The sequence below is a fragment of the Python bivittatus genome, unplaced genomic scaffold, assembly GCF_059951505.1.
Source record: "Python bivittatus isolate LINGU-HERP-01145 unplaced genomic scaffold, Pbiv_v1 ctg000340_np1212, whole genome shotgun sequence".
NCBI lineage: Eukaryota > Metazoa > Chordata > Lepidosauria > Squamata > Pythonidae > Python > Python bivittatus.
This window is the reverse complement of record NW_028277056.1, coordinates 19157829-19180833: the sequence shown is the minus strand read 5'-3', so window position 1 is coordinate 19180833 and position 23005 is coordinate 19157829. Positions and strand designations below refer to the sequence as shown.

At 36.1% G+C, this 23005-nt stretch overlaps 1 protein-coding gene across 3 annotated transcripts; it reads left to right on the top strand.

The window, feature by feature from the left end:
* Nucleotides 1–87: 87 nt before the first annotated feature.
* CPAP (centrosome assembly and centriole elongation protein) lies at nucleotides 88–22963 on the top strand. 3 transcript variants are annotated; one of them, XM_007439842.4, is made up of 17 exons: nucleotides 88–216; nucleotides 1908–2409; nucleotides 2841–2964; nucleotides 3826–4110; nucleotides 6637–6775; nucleotides 8098–8203; nucleotides 8374–9922; nucleotides 11161–11293; nucleotides 13335–13500; nucleotides 16234–16473; nucleotides 17622–17721; nucleotides 18010–18107; nucleotides 18729–18833; nucleotides 21273–21413; nucleotides 21496–21580; nucleotides 21678–21798; nucleotides 22484–22963. In XM_007439842.4, the coding sequence occupies exons 2-17, from the start codon at nucleotides 1990–1992 to the stop codon at nucleotides 22674–22676; spliced, it is 4005 nt and encodes a 1334-aa protein (XP_007439904.1). In that variant the 5' UTR covers nucleotides 88–216; nucleotides 1908–1989; the 3' UTR covers nucleotides 22677–22963. The 3 variants fall into 3 exon arrangements, with proteins under 3 accessions (XP_007439904.1, XP_007439903.1, XP_087996778.1); XM_007439841.4 differs by having other exon boundaries at nucleotides 188–280; nucleotides 22484–22962; XM_088140652.1 differs by lacking the exon at nucleotides 88–216 and adding an exon at nucleotides 388–765.
* Nucleotides 22964–23005: the final 42 nt, after the last annotated feature.

Below are 23005 nucleotides of genomic sequence, written 5' to 3'. Positions count from 1 at the left end.
ACACTTTCTTTTAGAGGGAGGGACTTCACCCCTCCCTTTAACTGCCACTAAGTTAGGCCAAGAGACATGACGCAAAGTAACATTTTTCCGAAACTTCCTGGGAGTTGTAGTCAGTTTCGCGGCAACTGGCAGGGACTTGCCGACGATGAACTACGACTCCCAGAACGCTCTGCGCTCCCTTTTCATCCTGTGGCGCTGGTTGCTCTGAGGATGGCGGTAGGTTTGTAAAGGGTCTGACTGTCGGCGCTTCCCTAGCGGGGGGTGTTGGGAGTCGAGCGAGGTGAGTGAGGAGACTGAGAGGCTGGGTGTGGAGGCTTGTAGTCGTGTTTCTTGTGCTCTCTTTCACCAAGATACATTTGTGTTCAGTGTTTGGGGGAAACGGTTGCGACGAGGAATTCGCTTACTGTTATTTAGATCCCGAGCCCACCTTTAGGCCCGCTTTGGGCCAGAAGCCCCACCGTGACGTGTTTACTGTACCGCCTGCCTCCCTTCTCCTCCCATTCTCACGCCCGCTGATTAGAGTTTTTACGAAGAAGGCAAAGGAGGCCCCTAGGCTACCTAATGAATATATTGGCATCTTGGCGCGATCCCTGTTTAGATTGGGTCAAACACGGCAGTTTGGGGCGGGTGTAGTGGTGCCGTCCCAATGTTTCGGGAACATAACATAATCTCAGCTGGAGTATTCTTGGAGTTGGGACTCCATTGCCCATGGAGACACCAGCGTGGAAGGTTTATGGCTTACCTGGGTGCATATCAAGCTTATGTGTAAGGGCTGACACTTGTATCCTATCTATGTTAAAAAAAAAAAAAAGGAAATTAGCAGATGTATAAAAAGGGTGGAGTCAGAAATCCAATAGTCCTTTTTTACATTTTCCTTTCCCCCACTTTTTTGGTATTTAGTTCTTGTTAAATTTGCTCCATTTATCTATTTTTCCTTTCATTAACGTGTGTGTGTGTAGTAACAATACAATAATTATTATTAATGATAATAGTTAACAAGGACTCAGTTATAGTGGCAATGAGTGCACCAGTGGGAGACTTGAAAGAACAGGTTAAGAATAGATCATAACTAAATAATGGAATGTTTATATAAAATTAAAGATTATAAACATTCCATTATTTAGTTATGATCTATATTTATTTTTTTTTATGATCTATTTTATAATTTTATATAAAATTAAAGATTATAAACATCACTGTATTGAAATGATACATAACAATAAACAAGATTTATAACATAATAAAAAGGGGGAAAAGCACTACAAACTATGGGCGACTTATAAATAAAAATACTGTCAGAAGCAACACAGAAAATATTTTTATAAAAGCTGCCTAAATTGGAATGTGGAGCAAGGTTCTGTTGAATTCTGTCAGAATAATTGTGAAATTACTTGTTCAGGCAGTCTCTAAGAATTGGACATAATTGAATGGATAAAAAAAAAAAAAAAAAATGCCAAAACAGTAAGTCTGCTTCACACCAGTGGGACAGCAGTATTGGTTAGTTGTTTAATTATCAGGGTGAGATTGGTCATGTTTTCATATTGTTTTTATATATTTTTGTTATGTTTTATAGTTTTTCATAAATAAATATGTTTTTTGATTGTAAGCCACCTAGAACTGAAAGAGTGGGTAGCATACAGATAACTGTAAATAAATAAACCTGGTATCCAAATAAAAAAAAAACAAATGTAAATAGATTTGTTGTATTAATAACAGTAAATAGACTGTGGGATTCAGTAAATAACAGCAACTGGGACTGCAAGGGTTGCTGTTGCTATGTAATACAGTAGCACTTTAAAACTGCATCACTTAGCAATGGAAATTCCAGTCCCAATTGCTGTTGTAAGTTGAGGACTATCTGTATATAAATAATAGTGTGTTTTTATTTTCTTTTTAAAATCATTCAGGAGCTGAAAGTGGGACATCAGATCTCTCAAGCTTTCCAGCAATTCAGATTACTTAAGGTTGCCCTATTGTTTTAATTTTCCAATGGCCACCTCAACAGATTTGAATTGGGAAGAAAACTTGATTTCACATTGGATGTCTAATGCTGCCCGTGCTGGAGTCATACTAAATCCTGCTTTCCCTGGTTTGAAAACCACCAGAGCAATCAATAATGAAAGTATCTCATCAGGTCATGATGTTAACTTGCTGTACAGCTCAAGTAGCATTTCTTTAAGTGAAGAAATGCACAAAGAGCAAACACTGGAGCCTAAAAGTTCTTATGAGGAAAAGGTGGACTCCTCCAAAACACTTTTTTCAGCTTCAGCATCTAACAAGGAACAAATGCTAATGGTTAAAGATATTCCAGCCTGGTGGACAGCCATGGAAACGGAACCTGGTTCTGATCAATCAGATGATCTGGGTGAAGGATGCTGTACTGAATTACTCTTACAAAAGCTGGAACAGGTAAAAAACACTAGATGACTAATTTTTTTTAGACAGATTAAAAATATTCTTTGTGAAAACTCCTTCCACTTCTGAGGAGTTAACAGGTAAATAGCTCTATCCTTTTGCCAGGGTAACCTCCATGAACTTACTTCTTCATATGCTGTTATAATTTCTCTACTCTTGCTAAATTTGGGGAGAAATATTGCTGATTCGTTTGAATTTCAATCTGGTACCAGCCAGTAACAAATCCAGACTTTCTTGCCTGTTTTAATGCTAAACTCTAATCTAGAAATTGCACAAGTCAGATGTTACTTGGGCTTAGCCTTCAGTAAAAGAATTGTTATTAAAGTATATTCTTATTTTTCTTAAAACTGTTTCACGTACTGTATTAGCTAATTAGTCTAATATGTAAGGTCTAAGAATAACTTTGCCTGATTATACTCAAAAAGCTCAAAGAACTGCAACACCACAAGAAGGAACTTCTGAGAAGGCAACAAATGGAGCAAATTCACAGATTAATGGAAGAGCAACAACACCTACTTTCCATGGTTGCTGAGCAGCAAGAACATACTGGTGAGTAAGTAGTGATATAGCTTTAAAATGTTTAATAGAGATTCAGACATTCATTTTACACATGCTTTTTTGTATTTTGAGATAGCTGGTATAATCCATTTTTCTTGTTGGCTAGTTGATCAGCAATCATCTGAATTGAGAAATAATCTTGCTTTTTTGGAAGATGGATGTTGAGTCTTCTCCATTTTTTTTCAGACATCCTTAGCAGTGTGTAAATATGTGCCATAATTTAAGCATCCTATGGCTCTCCTCCAAAACCTTGATTAGAGAGACATTTTATGGATGCTGCTGCTAAGACCCATAGCCTCCTGTTTTTAAACACAAATTCTAGAAATTTGAACTTTCAGATTGCACTTTATGCATGAATTCATGTTATTAAAACATATCCTTCTTGCAAAACCACAATAGACCTTTTTAAAAAGGCATGGAAAATTTGAGACCCATTTAACACACTTAGCAAGCTGCAAAAACAGGAGACTTATCAAGGTTTTTGTAAATGAGAATAAATGGCTGAGCAGAGTTCTGAAATAAATATGATTCTCATGGTCCAGTGTTAATTTTGACTACTGGATAATGATACCTTTGTATTTTTGAAAATATTTAAATAATGGTAAGAGACCTGTGAACGAAAATGTGAAAAATTCTCAGCCCAAGATTTTCAGTTTTATTCTTCTGTCTCCTCTATAATATATGTATTATAGTTATATAGATAGTTCAAAATACATATCTGTAAAATTACAAAGTAAGAGTTTCAGGCTTTTCATGATTGTAAATAGTAGATGCAGAAGGGAATGGAAAAGGTGAATGTTCTAGTTTTCCACAAGTTAATTTAGTGTGTGTCATTTTGTGTTTAAATGAAAGGTTCTCCTGCAACTGAACATGATGGAACCCAGAACTATGCTGGATCAGTTTGTTTGTCCCCTGCCCCTTACTTTCCACTGTGCCACAGTAGAAGCAATACTGATTGGAACAGTGCATCCCATGTTTCTTCTCCTGTGGAGCAAAGAGATTATTTACAAAGTTTCAGCAATAACCAAATATTGAAGCAAAATAATTCTGCAGACCCTTTTTGTAAGAAGCAGTCTTCAGACAGTTCTTTGAAAGGGAAGAATGAATTGAAACTTGAAGACCAAAAGACTATTTCAGGTAAAGCAAATCTCTATCCTAACTAAAAAATAGATGTGTTTCTAACACAGGCCAACCTGAATTAGGGTTATTGGTATAATATAAATGTAGTTGTACAGAAATTTGCTTACCATTGGAGAGCATGTTTTTCTCTCTTACTGAGAGATCCCAGTGTTTCCCCTGAGCATGGACATTTTTCTAGGTTTAGCATTGAGGGTTAAAAAACAGTGAGAAGCTTTTCCTTATTTCAGAGTCTTTCCAAATTTCAGCATAAGGAAATACCTTCTCTGTACTGCTTGGAGCTAGGTGGGGGGATGTGGTGAGCTTGGGGCCTCGGAGGTGTTCAGATTCACAATAAGAATTTGCATCATCTTTCTTAAGAAATGTATTCCAATTCCTGGGGAGGATTTTTTTAAAACTAGCAATTAAGGCTAGTTAAAATGTTAATTATTTTTATTAAGTTTTTCAATCCAAACTCATTTTCTCCCTCTACCTCAGTAATAATTTTATTTGATATGATTTTCTTATTACTTGCATACATGAGATCTTATATAGAAGATTCTTCCTTCTGTTGTCCCTTCCACATCTATACAAACATGCCAGAAACAGATTCTACGTATACCCTTGTATGCATGTAGGCAATACATGCCCTGAACTCTTTTGGATTCTTTATGTCTGGATTTGCCAATAACTCTTTTCAATAATGTGTTTTAACATTGAAATCCACTTCACATTTAAAGGAACATTTGCAGAAATGTTTCCAGTGGTTCTGTATTGCAAATGTGATAAGCTAAGAGAACTAGTGGCTTGTCTAAGACCAACTAGTAATTTGAAATGAACTTTTGGTGAGTGCTTTTATTTACACTGAATTTTTTTTCTTCCTAGCTTTTTTCCTGCAGGTGCAGGGTTCGCTTTTTAAAAAAAATTTACACTAAATAATTGGGTAAAATTCTGTTTTTTATGGGTACTAAATTGCATTAGTCATATGCTGGATCTTAGGAAGCCAGTGGATCTCCTATTTAACATATGTGACAAATTGGTTCCCTTAAAAGAATTTCTATAAAGTAATGTTGCATTCTCAAAGGAGTAACAAGTAACATTTCTGTCTTTCAGAATATGGATGAAAGAAATGGTCCAATTAAAAAATCCAGACTTTTCACCATAAGACTGAATTGTGTGTGCATGTGTGTTTTTCTTTTCATGGTCTAGATGTTAGACAGTTGGACTGTAGGAGGAGACAATTTCCTTTGTTCTTATGCAAACCAAATTTGAATACCTTTGAAGAGTAGAGTGAAATTTTTAAAAAATCTTTGAGGTTGTACACTGCTCTGTATTTACTTCAAAGGTGGCTATTAGCAGGTTTCTCGACTGTTCTCTGGGGATTTAAAAATATTGGGGGGGGGGGGAAATAGTTCCACCTCCTTCCCCATTAATGCCAATTATGAGTCATGGCTCTTTCCCAAAAAACCTAGCAGGGCTATCCAGTAATGTGTGGAGACAGCAAAACTTGTTCAAGCTAAGGGATTATTTAATAAATAATCAAGTAATTTCAGAAGGTATTTTAAAGCAGAAACTGGCATATATGAACCTTAATTGGCTGCTAATTAATGAATCCTAAGCATACCACCTGCAAACTGTTGTAATTCCTACACCGTTCACCTGAGTTGGATGTACATACCCTCAAATTAAAGCTGACAGTCTGCAGTTAAGGCATGTTGTGTTTGTTTCATTCCAAATCCATTGTGGTGGTATATAGAGCCAAAGATGTTAGAATTGTGTCGATGTCCCAATATTTCTGGACCTGACTGTATATCCATGTATGGTGATCCTGTGAGGTTGTACAAAGATTCTGGACAGAAGTGATTAAAGCATTTAACAGGATGGATATTGGAAAATTTAGTTACAGTCCCAAGATACGTTTACTGTCATTATTTAGTGAGACAACTCATAGAACTGAAAACATAACTGTTCAATACATTATGGTTGCTGCAAGGCTGACTATAGCACAATACTGGAAAAATACAGAACCCCCATCATTAGATCTATGGTATGAAAAATTATGGAAGATTATTGTTATGGAAAATTGATGTATAAAAGATGGGAGATGTTGGGATATACTAGAAAAGTTACCTTTGACTTAATTTGGGAAAGAGTATCCTTTTTGCAAAACATAATAGGACAAATTATTTTGGTTTACCCCAGTCTATACAAAGATGGTTCTTGGAGTCTTGAATAGTTCTTAGATCTTTTTAATAAGTTTGTTAATTCTGCTGTGTTATTTTTAAATTTTAACTGCTATCTTTCACTTTGTTATTGTTTTATTATCTATTGCCAAGTCATATGTCCCTCTCGTTGTATCTATGGTTTGATTTGTTTTCTAAGCAAAATAAAATTAATTAAAAAAAAAAAAGCTGGAAGAGAGGAAAATCAAGGAGATCTTGGCTAGAAGGGCAACCTCACTGCTTTCTTGACAAAGATTGCAGAAGAATTACTTCTGTGTATAAAAGAACAGTGGGGAGAAGCTATGCATGACTTTTTCTTTTGTAGGAAGAAATCGACAGTCTCCAGAACAAAGTCTACAAGGAAGTATAGAAGGTGACAGCGATTGTGAAGAACAAAGGAATATGGAGGCCTCTAAAAATCTGACTGCAGGGAAGTATTCAGAAGCTGTTAATGCAGAGGAAAGGTAAAGAAGTAAAACTGCAGTATTACAAATGCTGAGAAAAAAATCTAAAAGCAATTAAGCTTACTAAGTTGATTGTATTTATTTTAGTTGAAGCTGAAAGAATGGCACAGCAGGATTATTGCCTGCATAGAAAAAAAAATTCCAGTGGTCTAAGTCTGCACAAATATAAAACTTTAAAAAAGCAGAATTTCAGAAGGATAATCTCATTTAAATGTAGTTCACAAAATGGTGGGGAGAAATTGAATACTATTACTAAGAAGCTCAGTGCCACTATTTTGAATATTTCCTAGCCTGACTCCAGAATCCTTATGCCCATTGAGAAAGTATTTCAAATTATGAGGGCAGTAAATAACAGGGCAAGAATAGTCTTCACTTGTATTTTTTCATTTATACAGATAATAGGATAGATGCCTGTTGTGGAAAGTGGTCAGTGTAACACCAAGTTTTAAAAAGAGATCAAGGAAGTTCTAAACATATTATCATTTGTTATTATTTAATATATATACCATTTCTTATGCCTCAGCATTTCAAAGCAATTTACAATCAGCAATAAAATATTTAATACAAAGCTATTAAAACATTAGTTAAAATAAAGGCAGGGGAAATCTTCCAACACTTGTATTAGGAATCCCTGGGTTGAGGGGTGACTTCAGCAGGCATCCAAAAGAAATTAGATGTCCAAATTTCAAGGGGGGAAACATTCCAAAGCATGGGCACTATCATAGAGAAGGCCCACCCACTAGCAAATGGTCAGTTAATACATGTAGCAAGACCCTTAATGATTGCGGTGATGGTGATTTGGTAGATATTCTGGTCCCAGTTTCTTTAGATTGTTAAGGGCCTTGTACATCATAATCAACACTCTGAACCTGGACAAGTAATTCATTGCTTCAACAGGTAATATATGGCCAAGTTCCCCACTCAGTAAATCTGACCATGACATTCTGCGCAGCTGCAGCCTCTAAACCAAGCACAAAGGTAGCTCCTTGTAGAGCACATGACAGCAATCTAGATATGAAGTGACCAGTACACAAACAACTGTAGCTAGGCTGCCTTTGTACAACAAAGGGCAGAGTTAGTATACCAACCAAAGCTGGTATGTTAACATCTATTTCTGATGGAAAGGTAAACATAAAAGGTCTAACTATAGTAGATATGACATCCTATAAATGGCAAAAGGTGAAAATGTACTAAAACAAGCAATAGTGTTGGATTTATTAGGATATTATTGTGCTGCAGGGTCTAACAATTTTTAATTAATTAAATACAAGAAGAATAAAAAGTATAAACAAAATAACAGTGTTTTGATTCTCTTGAAACAGGCCTATTCCTACTAGCATGCAAGAGAGAAAGCAAACATTTGAGGAATTTCTAGAAGAGCAGATACGATTGGAAGAACAGAGGTTGAATGAAAAAGGAAATCACAAGGTTAATAGTTACTGTATACAAAATGTGCCAGTTTCATAATGTGAGAATAATTTTTTCATGTAGATGTACAGATTTTAGCAAATCTGGAATTCCAACAGATTATTTTGATAATAAATTAACAGATATAAATAACAGAAGTTCTTATATATATACAAATTGCTTTTTTTTAGGTCGCTGGAGCAGCAGGATTCCAGAAACCAGTTTCAAAACAACCCTTTCTAAAACGAGGTGAAGGCTTAAATAGATATACCAATGCCAAATATAAAGTAGCTAAACAAAAAGAAAGTAAGACAATTCTTCAGCCTGATCCTTTAGAAATTAAGAATTCAGTTAAAGCAGACAAAATGCAGCTTCATCGGAAAACTGCCCCTTCAAATAAAGTTTCTGACAACGTTGTGCCTAAACTTGGAAATCAGAATACTAAAACAAAAAAGACCTTGTCTTTTTCTGCTCGAAAGACAACAGTACTCAGAAATTGCACTGGAAAAGGTATTTCTTTATCCTCAAGGCAAAACTGTAATGAAACTAAACCAGAAGTACTGAGAAATTCTCTAAGATCAGAAATAAATGGAGAAAAAGAAAAGAATAAAGAAAATGTAATACCACTTGCAAAGGTGCATGAAACTGATGTCAGATTACCAGCAGCAAAAGAAGCACTGTCAGAAGTAACTGAATTTCTTATAAATCCACGTGAAAAACACCAAGAGCTTTCTTTTGAACTTTCTTTCCAGAAGAAGTTGGGAAATTGGGAAGCTGAAAAAGAAAAGGAAAAAAATGAATTGGATGAATTTTTGTTTTTAGAGCAGGCTGCTGATGAAATATCTTTTGCCAGTAACTCCTCACTTATAATAAAGATCTTGGATCAAGGCCAGCAGATTTCCTCAGGGCATAGACTGTCTTCTACTCCTATTAAATCAAGGTTGCAGGAGCAGCAGATGAATGTGTTAAATGTCACAGCTGCGAATAACATAAATGGAAAAAACTGGGTTTTCCAAGCATCTAACCACGAAAGACACAAGGATAATTCCCAGGCACCAGAACCATTCATGGTTCGTAAAAGTTCAGCTGACTATGAAATGTTTCAAACTTCTCCCTCTGCTGAATTTCAAGATTGTAAAAACACTGAATTAGATGAAGATAAATCTGATGGAAGCAGTGAGATGACTTCTGAAACTGAAGAAGAATTGGAGATTACCATAAAGCCTGCAAGTGTGGGAGCTGATAAGACCACTTTAAAAAATCTCAGTGACAGTCCTGAATATTTAGAGTGCAAAGAACAAATGGAAGGCACAAAAAATGCTAACAGTCCTGATTCAATGGAAAAAGATGGTGGTCAATCTAGTGAGCTATATAGAGATGCTGCATCTCCAAGTGTATGTTGCAGTGACAGAAATAAATTTGAGTTTGATGATGAAATCTCATGGTCTGACTTTGAGGAGAATAACAATCTGGGTACACAAAGGGATATGGTTTCTAAAGTATCACTGTCTCCTGATTGTTCTAAGACACCTTTTCCTGATAAAGTGATAAAGAGGAAGATTGCCATGGTGAAGAAAGGGGATGCGCTGCTGAAACAAAATATAACTGATAATGAGGAAACTGAGCCTCCCACGTCAGATTTGATGCTGAAGCTCTTTCCTTCCCTAAAACCTAAACAGAAGGTAGATGCACAATCAAGACATGAGATCAAATCTAACATGACTCAGGAAGAATCAAGCGGTAAGGGAGAGAGAAAAATCAACTACTATATATAAGAATTAGCCGTATATCATTTTGTACAGAATTTCCTATATACACATAAAATATATTCCTATATATTTTATATGGCAAGAAGTTCCACTGCACTGTAAACCATAACCAAGAGCCAGAAATTACAGAATGAGTATGTAAAGCAGCATGGTTTTCAAATCATGTGCAGAAGGTTTATGTAAGACACAGAGAATTTAGGGATCTATTCAATGCATATTTTGCAGGCTGTCATAAATGGTTTTAATTAAAATACTTGTTTCTGTTCTTTATGGCTTTGGACCAAGCTTTCAAACAGTGCAGAAAAATTCCACAGATCAAAAAGTATCGTGATTATTGTCCAATATTTGTTTTGAACAAATTGTTAATTTCCAAATGACATGATTTATTGGAACCATTTTATGTTTTCATAATATTTTCTATTAGTGGTGTTGTGAAAGTCAGTTCTCAGACTGAGAGAAGCAGTTTTCAAAATAAATAGCAGAGGGCACACTTCTGCAGAAAGTGGCAGCTCTGCATCAGCTCATTGGTTTGATAACTGTTAATCTCTGTATTAGTTGAGAATGGACTCTCATGGATGTCTTTAAAAATACATTGATAAACTTGAGCAAGTCCAGAGAGTGGCCACCAAAATGGTGAAAGGACTGGAAACCAAGTCCCACGAGGAATGGTTGAAAGACATAGGTATGTTTAGCTTGCAGAAGAGAAGTTGAGAAGGGACATAATAGCTGTCTTCAGCTATCTGGCTACCGTCACATTGTAGAGGGTTGGACTTATTCTCACTCGCTCCAGAGGGTAAGGATAGAACTACTGAGATGAAACTTCAGAGGGGTAGGTATAGATTAGACAATAGGAAGAACTTGACAGTAACAACTGTCAATCAGTGGAATAAGTTATTGCAAAGAATAGTTTCTTCCCCTTCACTGGAGGTTTTCAAACAGAGGCTGGATAGTCATCTAGTGGGGAATGGCGTAGTGAGTCCTGCAGTGTGTAGGGGCTTGGAGTTGATGACCTCTTAGATCCCTTCCAGTTCTATGGTTCTGTGTCTGTAATAGCTATGACTGGAGTGTTGTTTTTAAATAATGAATGATATTTAAAACTAACCTCATGAAATCCTCAGCAGAGACCTAGGTATTTATCCAATTTTACAGTGAGATGAGTATATGAGATCTGATATATATTCAAATATTGTATGACTTGTTCCCTATTAGGAGAAACTGTGCGTTCACAGCTCTTGAAAGAGAAACTTGTTGAATTGGAAATGGAAATTGAAAGGTTCAGGACTGAAAATGCATCCCTATCAAAACTTAGAGAAGAGCATGAAACTACACTGGAAAATCTTAGGTAATCTCTTTTCTTCCTTTATTCCATCCCTATGCAGAGAGAGGAAGGGGATCATTAATGATCAACAAGCCATGCTCCTTTTGAACAAGAGAGTTTGGGCTCCTTACTCACTCTAGATACATTAACTGAAAAGGCTTTTTTTTCCTTTGACAACCTGGAGCAGTATATATCAAAATTCAGTCATTGTTTCCATATCTTGTCAAAATTAGAGCTGTTATTATTAACATAAAATATATAACTTTTTCCAGATTCAAAAATAATATGATTAATCAATGAATTTAATATTAAAATTTTATAAGGGCCTTTTTCAAAAAGAGCGGTTGACCATACCTTAGCACAGTGTCCAATGATCAATTATCTAAGAATTTCTACTTTTGAATAATTACAGATATAAGTTCCTTTTTGTTTATTTAAAGTTACATCTCTTGAAAAGATATAATAATCACAATTCAGGAATACATTCTACTTTTTGTTTAGTTATTTTTTTTTCCAAATACAGACTGAATGGCTGTCGATTTTGGGGCCTTCCAGATCTAGGGACTTCCCATCTTTGGCTTGGGTGGGTTTGCATCTGTTGAATCTTCCAGTATAAATGGAAAAGATATCTAGATATCTATTCTAGATATCAGAACAATTTAGGTATAGATTAATAAAAGCTCTTCAACTGCTACAGTAGAAAAAATCACAAAGTTAAAATAATGAAACAGGCAGGAACCACATTTCTATCCAATTGGATGGCTTTTATAGTTTATCTCAATAGCCACAGACCTACTATTGGTAATATTTTAGATATATGCTAATTATATTTAATACCTAACTTTTCATATTTTTAGTAGATTCTTTATATTTCCTATATTTTTTTTCTCAGTGCATTGTGGATTTCTGTTATTTAGTTACTTGGTAATGTTTGTTAATCATAGTTCAATAAAAAAAATTTCTTTAAATTCTATCCACAAATGTTTGCCATTTTACTTTTCCAGAACAGCAAATAATAAGTATAATAATAATTATAAATCTTATTATTTCTAGTAAAAATTCATAAGTATTTAATTAGTTTAACACTATGTTAAACTCTTGGGTATGGTTGTTTCTCTTCAGTTAAATTTCATGTAATCTCTGCTTATTCCTGCTGATTCAGTATCCTGATACCATTCTGTATTGTTGTAAATGTTCCATTATCAGTTCTAGAGAATTGCTAGGATGAATAACTGTAAGTACAATATCATCAGCATATAATTTTAATTTACATTCTTAACTTGTAATTTGATAATGCCCAATCATCCTTGCTAATGCCAATAAAAATAGAGAAGGGGAAAGAGGCCTTTTGATTAAAACATGTTTTATATAGATCTATCTTTTATCTTTGTTGTTCGGTTCCTGATAAATATTTTGAATCCCTGATAAAAAGTTTGAGCCAGACAATCCAATTTTGTTTCCAGATCTTGTTGGATCATCTTAATTATATTCTCTTCTAAGTGTTTAAAATTTCTTTTTTACTTTTTGCAATTCAGTTATAAATAAGTCACTGAGATCTGTTAATGTAAAAGAAATTCCAACTTCTTTGTGTTTCTTGGTCTTCTGCCTTCTTTTTTCTCCCAAGTCTTCCTCTTTATTCTGTATTCTTCAACTCATTTTTTAAAGAATAAAAGGCAGACCTATAACAATATAACACTGAGAGTAGAGTTATACATGCTATTTCAATAACATTCAACAATTCTGTGCAATTCAGTATAAAGAAAGCACTTAACATGTGACACTTATTAAAAATGACAATAATATCAAGTCTCACATTAACAAATTATTTGCAAAATATTATTTTTTAGTTTTGAAACTTAATCCTCTTCATTTTCAAGTTTAATATTTGATCAAGTATACAGATAGTTGTGTCAAATTTGATATATTCCTTATATTGGAGTTCTCTCTTGAGGTGTTGTCAGTATTACATAATTGTCTCCAAAAATCAATGTTTCCAAGTTACATGGTGATATCTGATTTTTGTGTGATAAATATATTTTGTAATTTTTATTCCGTAAACTTTCAGGAAAGAAAAATCGGGCTTTGAACACCATAAAGCGCAAGAGCTTGCTCGAATAGAAGAACTTAAAAAAGAAGAAGCAAGAAAATTGCAGAAAGAACGTAAAGTTTTTGAGAAGTATGCACAGGCAGCTAGAGCTATTCCAGATAAAAAAGAGCGCGATGAAATTCAGGTATGAACGCAAGATAAATAACTAACCTAACTGAGACAACTGAATAATGGAAAAAAACTCCATTATCTAAAGGTATCAAAAGTAAATATAGATTGTTGTTCTTGTAATCAGTTCATTCTATAAAACATTCAGCAATGTTCCATATGAAATCATCTTAAATTCAAATGTAAAATCAAATGGGTCCTATATGTTATACATTGCTGTGCCCCTTGTGGTTACCAATTGTGGGTCCAATTCTGATAGTGGTGGCAGCTGGATAATTTCAGTAACCCATGTGCTATGGTAGTAAGCGTTATGTAGCAACTGGTATACTTTAGAGACCTCCTCTAAGTTCTATAGACCTGGGCTTCAGCATGAGAATAGAAATTAAAGCACCAGTTACATTTTTGGGAGTTGACATGTTTTTCAGAAGAGGAGCAATATATGACCATAATACCAAAGAGATTAATTTTTTACCACAGTGCAGTGAACATAACGCTGTATAGAGATTTTAAGTGATTTCCCTCATTTCATTGTTCTGGCCTTTTTCCTGTGAAACAACTAGCTTGCTAATGAAAAGAACAGGCCATGTGATTTGTACTAAGTTCAAGCAGACTCCCATATATTCTGTTCCAACTGTGAAGTTTTTAGGAGAAAATGTACATTCTCTCATTCAGTAAGCTTGGCTGTGAAACCATCTTTATATAATCATGAACTGTTTCTTCTTGATATTTGGAAACAGAGAGCATCCTTTTTTTTATTACAGCACTAGAATCCCTGCATCCGGTAATTATTATCACAATCATGTGTGACTGTGGGCTCTTCCTCATAGCCATGCTACTGTGCATTTCTCCATTCCTTGAATCAACAGAAAAGCAGGTGACATAACTTGTCCTGCCCTGACAGCTGGGCTGTAATCTACCTCACTAATGAGGTCTGCGAGTAGTCCTGCCCTGACAGTTTTACTGCAGAACAAATTAAGGACAGTAATTGGCGACTTCTCTTAGCTTTATTTCCTCTCCTGCCCAGTGGCACTAACTGGCAGGAAAAAACACCACCAGTTGTATCAAATCGTGGTCCAGGAGGCTTAGTTGGTATGTGTGCGTGCCTAAAAGGGAAGCACCTTTCAAGTTGCCTAGGGGAATAGTTGCTGGTATAGGGCTATTCCACACCAATAACCTGACACTTTAGTTGACCAGTTTTCTGGAAGACAGGCAGGCCTGCATGAAAAAATAGACCAGCCGACAGATCAGTGGGCGGAGGATGTCTGTGGGGTAAAATGGGAAGGAGCTTGCCTGGCATATCCAGTTAGGTCCCATTTCATCCTGGGCCTGTTGCCAGCCGGGCTGTTTGGACATCAGTTTACCCGTTTTCCTTTCACTTGGGCTGGAAGGGGAAAATGGTAGTCAATTTCATCCAGCTCCCACCAAATGATGAATGCTGGAAGGGAGCAGCGGTGCTGGCAATGAGTGACCATGGTTGTCAGTGCCTGGAAGTATTCCATGGCATCTGTAAAATGGTGTGTTGTCCCACCCCCAGTAATAAAATCAGTTGGGGTTCAGCAAAAAGAATAATTTTATGTAGATGGAAACTTATTAAAGAATGGATTCCAGGTACAAGTTATCAATTTTTGAAATGTCTTATTTAATTTTTTTTTTAAATACGTTCAGCTTATTTTAATTCCTATAATGTATGTAGTTGTTTACTGTATAATCAGTTATGTATTTTTTTTAATTATTAGTGAAACATAACAAAATAATGAAACAGTAGAAAGCTTGACCACAGTGAATCCCTTGTTGGCAGATGCAGCTAAAAACCCATAATGTACTCATTAGGGTGAGAATCACTGACACATCTCTGGTAGATTTATTGTTAGCCCTTTTTTTCCAGGACAGGTCTATTGGTCTTCTAAAAGACCCTTGAACACATTTAATACCAGAAAACTGGTATACCAGCGAATATAAGGAGAGTGTATAAATAACACTTTGTGAAGGCATTATGCAGACAGATCCTTCTGCAGAAACCAGAGTCGAGTCTCTTCTGCAGTGCAAACTGAAATGGCCATGGCAGGTAGTGCTTGGTGACTGGAAGCGAGGAGCTCTGCTGGCAGCAGCCTGAGCTGGCCAACAGGAACTTGGCAGATGCCACCCATCACTGAGATCATGACTAAAGCATTATAAATAGTTTATACACCAACACTTGTATTGGGAGAAGATGGAAGACAGTGCTTTAACACCAGAACAGTGAAGGTCAAATTTAGGCTGCCTTCCATGGCAGACTGGGGATGAGACAAAGGCTGCATCATGAGGATATGGCCTCTCAAAATGGTTAGTGGGGTTTGTGGCATAGTTATGACATGTGAGGATCAGCTTTATGAGGGATTATGCCATTTACAGTTTTCCTCAGGCTGTTTAAAGACTGCCTGAGTTATTGCTTACAGAAGTGATTGTGTCTACTGTCCAATTATGCTTCGTAGCTAATCCCCACTTGGTGTGCTCTTCTAGTCCAGTAGGCCTTGTTGTGAGCGCTTCCTTATATTTCCTTTCTGCAGTTTTACCTCTTCATTCCCATGATGTAGAGGAGAAAATCCAATTATGTGTTAAAAGTGAGGAACACAGGTTAATGAAAAGTGTGTATACTGTTGTCTTTCGGGGAAAAGTGCACTGTTCATCTCTAAAGTGAAGTGCTGTAATTCTAATATCACCTTGATTTTCTGCTATGGAAAGATGCTTGTCTATTTGTTAATTTCTTAAGGCTTTGAAACAACAAATAGCAACATTGCAGGAAGATGTAAAAAGGAGAGAAGCAAAATGGTCAGCAACTCACACTCGTCTGAGAGACCAGATTGAAGCCTTAACGAAGGAGAATACACAACTGCGGGAAGAAATCAAAATTATGGAAAGATTCCGTTTGGAGGCTTGGAAGAGAAAAGAAGCCCCCACAAAGAAAAAGAAAAATAGTAATTCTGGTTATTCAAACAGGGATGAATCTACAGTGAGTTTCTTCTTGTCTTTTTGAAAAAGAATGTTTTCAGAAAACTAGAGGCACAAAGATTTTGTACTGGACCTCTGCTCCCATGGCATCCACTGTTTTCCAGACCTGAATGATTTATTTGGAGTTCAACTGCCGTTTGTCAAATTGTAGTAAAAGCAGTCTGTAAAAGCTAATTGGCACTGTATTTTCCAATTTCTAAAAATCATGGCTTCAGCATGTTCCTGACTCTGGTTTTGAAGAGAGAGGTGACTTGATACATATGCAGCTTTCCTTCATAGAAACAGCTGAAATTAAATATAAACATCTCCCTAAATGGGTGAGAAGTATTTTACATTTCAACACACATTTTTTCCAGACAGCTGATTTTTGAAAGCATTTGTTTTGCTTTCTTTGTTTTGAAAACTATAATACATTTGGATATGTTTCACTATTCAAGCAACCCTAAGTAAAGTGTTTTGATAGTGTTAAGATATCTGAGAGACTGCCTGTCCCCACTGATTTCTGCCAGTCAAGTAACATCAGGCAGAGTGGAGGTGCTCTGGATTCCCTTAATTAATTAAACAATGTCACCTATGGGACCCATCGGCTAGAACAGCATTCCCCTGGAGATTTACAGGCTGTCACCGTACAGGGGCTCCACAAGTCTTTAAAAATATGGCTTTGCTTCCAGGCCCAGAGTTAGGCTCTTTGTCGAGCCCCTGGTGATTTGTGCTACAATACATTGTCAAGTATTGGGTGGTTATTTTTATCCAGGCATATATGATGTTTTGTTTTGGTTATACCAGTTTATATATAAACTGCCTTTGAGTAGGAGCGTTCTGTGCAAGCAGGTAGAAATATTAGCAATTTTGGGATCACCTTGACCTTGGAGAAGTACACAGGAAGGGCAAATTGAAGAAGTGCAAAAATTACAATTCTATAAAATAATTTCTACAGTTCTATTCCTTGATTGCCCTTGTGAAGTATATAAACATGACTATTAATAGATTTACAATATTTTGTTGACTTTAGCTATATTATTTTTTAAATAGGTTTGTGAATTTTGAAAAGTGATACGTAATTTGGTTTTTTTTTTTTTAAATCTTAACTTTTGCAATAGAAGTAACAGGCATTTTAACAAGAAATTCTCACTTTTTCTTTCTTTCTAGCATTTGCCAGCTGCATTGCCAAAATCTCACAGTGGGTCCTCAATGAATCAAGTAGAAAAGAGCAGTAAAATAAATGTCAAAAGTGATTTGCCATCAGAAGGTAAACTATTTAATAAAAAAAATGCATCTAGTAACCAGAAGTGGCAGTTTATTAAAACTCCTTCCAGATTTTTGGATGTGTTAGAGTGGATTTATGTTCATGTATGTGTAAGGTTACAAGCTCCTTTCTTTCCTGGGCTAAAACAATCTTTTTTTAAAAAAAATACTATTTGGTTTTAAATATGATTGGTTACATCAACTATCAGTGCTTTACTATTGTAAGTGCATTAATGTCATTGAAAAATTTTTGCAAAGTTCATATTTCTTAATGAATCTGTATTTAAAATAGGAAGTTTATCACCAAAGTGTGAACTAGCAAGAGCACACGAGGCTGATTTGGACAAAATGATAATAACATCTGAAGATTCCTCTAAGACATTTATGGCAGTAAGTAGGACTTTTCATTTGAAAGAGGACATGCTGGTATTTTTTGATATCTAAAACTGACCATAGAATGACTATTATAACTATGAAGGTTATAATTTAATGGTTTAAATAAAACATATCTTTATGTCTGTTATATGGGTCTTTTTAATTATGATGAAATTTGTGAAAAAGTATTAAGAGAAATATTGGTGATATCTTAATGTATAAAGATGTGTTTTAGAGAAACTTAGTTTTTTATTCTTATTTAAAGGACAGGAGATGATGAGGCTATATATTATCTTTGGTCCTCTTGTGCTAATGGAATATTTCACTACTTAACAGAATATGAATAGGCAGAATTTACCTTCTGAGCAGCTCAGATGCAAGAAATTCAGCTAAAGACATTTTATTCTTATCTTTGACTTTCATGATACATTCTGTGGAACCCTGTATTCTTTGGAAAATGACTAATTTCTCTGTGAAAACACAATTTTCTTGAGAGTCTACGGCTGCTTGAAATGCAGAACTGCCGAAGGGAGTCTAAAGAACACCCTCAGTAGCGTGAGCTGTATCTGTGCAAAATCCATAGGAATATAGTTTGCCTCTTTAGGAAGTTAATAAAGATTGCTTTCGCCATTTTAGAATTTTCCTGGTGATGGAACTGTTGAATCGTCAGTAGCAGTAACTTTTGGTTCTTCAGACAGTGAAGAAGAAGTTGAGAGAGAAGCCAGTCATCCTGATGGAAAAGTAAGATTCTCCCCCATTCCCTAAAACTAGAATGCAGTACTGGGGAGCAATGAAGTATCGTGGGAACATTTCCTTTTTCCATATCTGGATCTACAAAGTATAATACTAAGTCTGATCTAAGTCTTTTAGACCTAGTCTAAAAGTGTGCTATGTTCCAAAGTTTTTGGAATTAAAACCAAGAATAGACACAACTCTTCACAATATAGATTTTTATGTTGGCTCAACATGTACAACAGTTTATTTACATGTTCTACTCAGTGCTGTAAATTTTCATATGGAATTTAAATTTCGGCTGCCTTACAGAGAATAAAGCAGATTGCCCATTTTTCCAGTCTTGGAGCTGTTTCCATGCAATGCCACATACATGGAACCAACTCATACTTGACCCTGCTATAATTTTACAAAGAGAAAATGCAGGATTAAATGATGGAACATGTGCAATTTAGCTCACTGGTGTTCTTAAGATTCTGAAATGTTTTCACTTCTCTTTTTGCTGTATTTGTATGCATTCATGCATATATTTCTCAGAATGACCTATTCATTTAGACAGGCAAATCACATATCCATGACAGAGGCCATATATATAAGCTAGGTTTCATTCTATTTGGAAAATACTTATGAATTGCTGCATTTATTTATTGCAAGTACAGTGGTACCTCGGGTCATGAACTTGAATTTGTTCCGCGACTCTGGTCACGACCTGAATTGGTTGCGACCCGAATCAAATTTTCCCGTAAGGTTCAATGTAATTACGGTTAATCCGTTCTGACCCCTCCGAATTTGGTCACCAACCGATTTTGGTTGCGTCCCGAATCAAATTTTCCCATAAGGTTCAATGTAATTACGGTTAATCCCTTCTGAACCATGTTTTTTTTTTTAAAACCACAAAAATATGAAACAAAATACAGTACAGTGCAGTACAAAGAGAGAGAACGCTAACCTTGCTTGAGGCGACTTCTGGCGTGGAGGACAGGAAGGCGGGTGGGGAGGCGGTTATTGCTTGGAGGGAGAGTCCCCCTCCCTACAGGAAGCCACGATCACGTGTCACGGCAGGGAAAATGGCCACGGATCCTTTTCGTCACCCGATGCCGAGTTCACGGATGGAAGCAAAATTTTGTGAACGGTGCTATTCATGACCCGAATTGGTCATGAACAGAAGTGTTCGTGACCTGAGGTACCACTGTATTTGAATGCTGCCTACTTCATGGGCTCTAGGGGGCTTACAATCAAAGTGAACAAGTGCAATGTTTTTGACTCATTTAACTGGGTTCTCTTTATCTAGTTTTAGGATTTGTGTGGAGAACAGATCACATTTTAGGTCATATTTATGCAGAAATACTGAAAATTCAAAATGGTTCACAACTTTTAAGCACCACTGTAGGTGCCATTCCACTAAACCAAGTTACGCTGTGCCAACTATAGCTTCTGAGTCACTGAGAGCCATCTGATGAATTGCAGTAGTCTAATCAGGAAGTGACACAGGCGTGAGTGTAATTAGTGTCTCCTGGTCCAGGAAGGGTCACAGCGAACCAGCTTTAGCTGGCCAAAGGCTGTCCTTGCCACAACTTCCATCTTTTATTCTCACAGCTGCTGTGAGTATAGAAGCACCCCCAAATTGCATACCTGCTCCTTCAGGGGGAGGCCATCTCATCCAGAGGAATTCTACACAAACATGAACTCCATCTTGCTAGGATTCAGTCTGAGTTTCTTGTACTTTATCAACTCTTTCAGTCTTCCACATCCCAGTCATTCAGGACTTGATTCAAGATTTTCACTTGAATTATATTTCCAGTTTGGAGATATATAGCTGGTTATCATCAGCATACTGATATCTCACCCCAGATCTATGGACCAGCTCTTTCAGCAACTTCATGTCATTGAAGAGAATAGGGGAGATGAGAGAGCCTAGGGACATTTGACACTGAAGTCTCAACGTTTCCTCCATTAACATCAACTGGAATTGCCCACTCAGGAAGGAGCAGAACCACTGTAAAACAGCACCCTTGATTCCTAATCCTCATAAATGGTCCAAAAGTGCACCAGAATTTATTTGAGGGCTGCCAAGAGATCTAGCAGGATAAAGGTACAACCCCTGTCCCCATCCAAGTACCATTGTAGGTCATCCACAAGAGCAACCATTACTGTTTTTGACCCATGCCATAGCCAGAACCCAGACTGGAGGAGTCAAAATAGTACTGCTTTATGTTGCAAGTCTTATCCATGGCATATTGGAATTAGGGAAGAAACCTGATGCTAATCAGATTAATTTCTGTGGCAGAGAGAGATGTTTCTTTTTCTAGTCCTTTGTTTTTAAATGTTGGATTATTCATTAGCTTGAATATTGTATGACTTCATATAAGTAAAGCTATATAGCACTTCATTTAAACTTTTCCAGATTAGAATTATTAGGAATGAAAACATTTTCTTGCTTTCTTTCAGATTGAAAAAGTTTTAAAAAATGGGTGCCACCTTATTATCTTCCCTAATGGCACAAGGAAAGAAGTAAGCTGTGATGGAAAGACTACAACTGTAACCTTTTTTAATGGGGATGTAAAACAAGTCCTGGAAGATCAGAGAGTGGTATGTATCCATCATATGGGAGTCTTACATAGTCAAAATTATGCATTGGCATTAACATTCATTTTAAAACTTTTCTCAACAGATATACTATTATGCAGATGCAAAAACTACACATACCACCTATCCAACAGGTTTAGAGATTCTGCATTTCTCTAATGGACAAATAGGTAAGCTGAGAGATGGTTGCATGCAGGTATTAAGAGTTCTGTTTCTTTTGTGCATTCAGTGTATGAGAAATTTGATATATGAATATGGTTATTGCAGAAAAGCATTTTCCAGATGGAAAAAAAGAAATTATATTCCCTGATCAAACCATTAAGAATGTATTCACAGATGGGCGAGAAGTAAATATTTTTCCTGATGGCACCATTGTCCACATGCAGCAGTAAGTTTTTTATCCTGATCAAATAATTTTAGAGAAAGTTTGACCTAATTCAGTTGCAAGCATATGGGGAAAAATATCTCATTAAGACTGGCTTTGGGGGAAATCCAGTGTAAGTCACCAGGTGTTGGGGGGGAGGGAGGGAGGATAAAGTCTATCAAATTCTACTTATAGTCTTTCAGATAACCATCTGTTTGAGTCCCCCTCCATCTGCCCATATTAAGGAGTAAAAGATGGTGAGGAAAAGCTATGGACCAGAATGATTACTTATTCTAAGTTTAGGGTGCTCCAGAATTACTCTAAATTTAGCATGCTCCCAAATATTTTTGACAACTCTCTTATTATTAACTATGCTTTCTTGGACTGATAGCAGTTGAGATCTAAACAGCTGAAAAATATTAGGTCGATTCTAATCATTAGACTAATCATAATAGAAAAATAATGTGGCGAAGGGAGAAACAGGAAGAAGCAAAATATATAGCAGGAAGATTATCAGTACAAGAAAGGTAAAATAATATTTAAGATATGTGCATTTTATAGCAAATTACCCTGTATGGCAATTGAACTGAAAGAGTAACTAGGCTGCGACTCATATTCTTTTCCCCAGTTCCTAATTTTTCTTTTCTGCAGAATTTAGTAAGACAAGGTATTGGTATTCTTTAAAAGTCTCTTGTGTGTTTTAATTCAGAGATGGAAGTAAGATTATAGAGTTCAGCAATGGTCAGCAAGAAGTGCACACTGCTCATTTTAAAAGACGTGAGTACCCTGATGGCACAATCAAAACCGTTTATGCTGATGGACGACAAGAGACTCAATATGCCTCCGGGAGACTAAGAGTTAAAAATAAGAATGGCGATGTCATTATGGACACTCACCCCTGAATGTTCATGTTTTGCTATCTTAATTTATCCACATTTCTTTGTTGCATTTTCTAGATATTGTCTTGTTTGCATAAAAGCTTAAAAGCTCTACACTTGTACACATACAGTAAATTTGTTAATAAATTATTTTTAAGAATTTAAGATGTCTAATGCTTATGTATTAGCACTGCTGTACATAGCTTCATCAGGAACAAAATGTCATAGGAAACTTGCAGCTTCAATGATTAAATGTAATTTTATAACCAAGCGACAGTACATTTTTGTACACATTGTAGGGGGAGAGCTGTGTTAAGTTTATGATGGAAGGATCTGCATATTTCTTACTCTTG

Coding starts and splice junctions, on each gene's coding strand:
- CPAP (XM_007439842.4), top strand. CDS start 1,990: ATGGCCACCTCAACAGATTTGAATTGGGAAGAAAACTTGATTTCACAT. Junction 11,294..13,334: donor ACTACACTGGAAAATCTTAG/GTAATCTCTTTT, acceptor GTAAACTTTCAG/GAAAGAAAAATCGGGCTTTG. Junction 18,108..18,728: donor CCTCTAAGACATTTATGGCA/GTAAGTAGGACT, acceptor TCGCCATTTTAG/AATTTTCCTGGTGATGGAAC.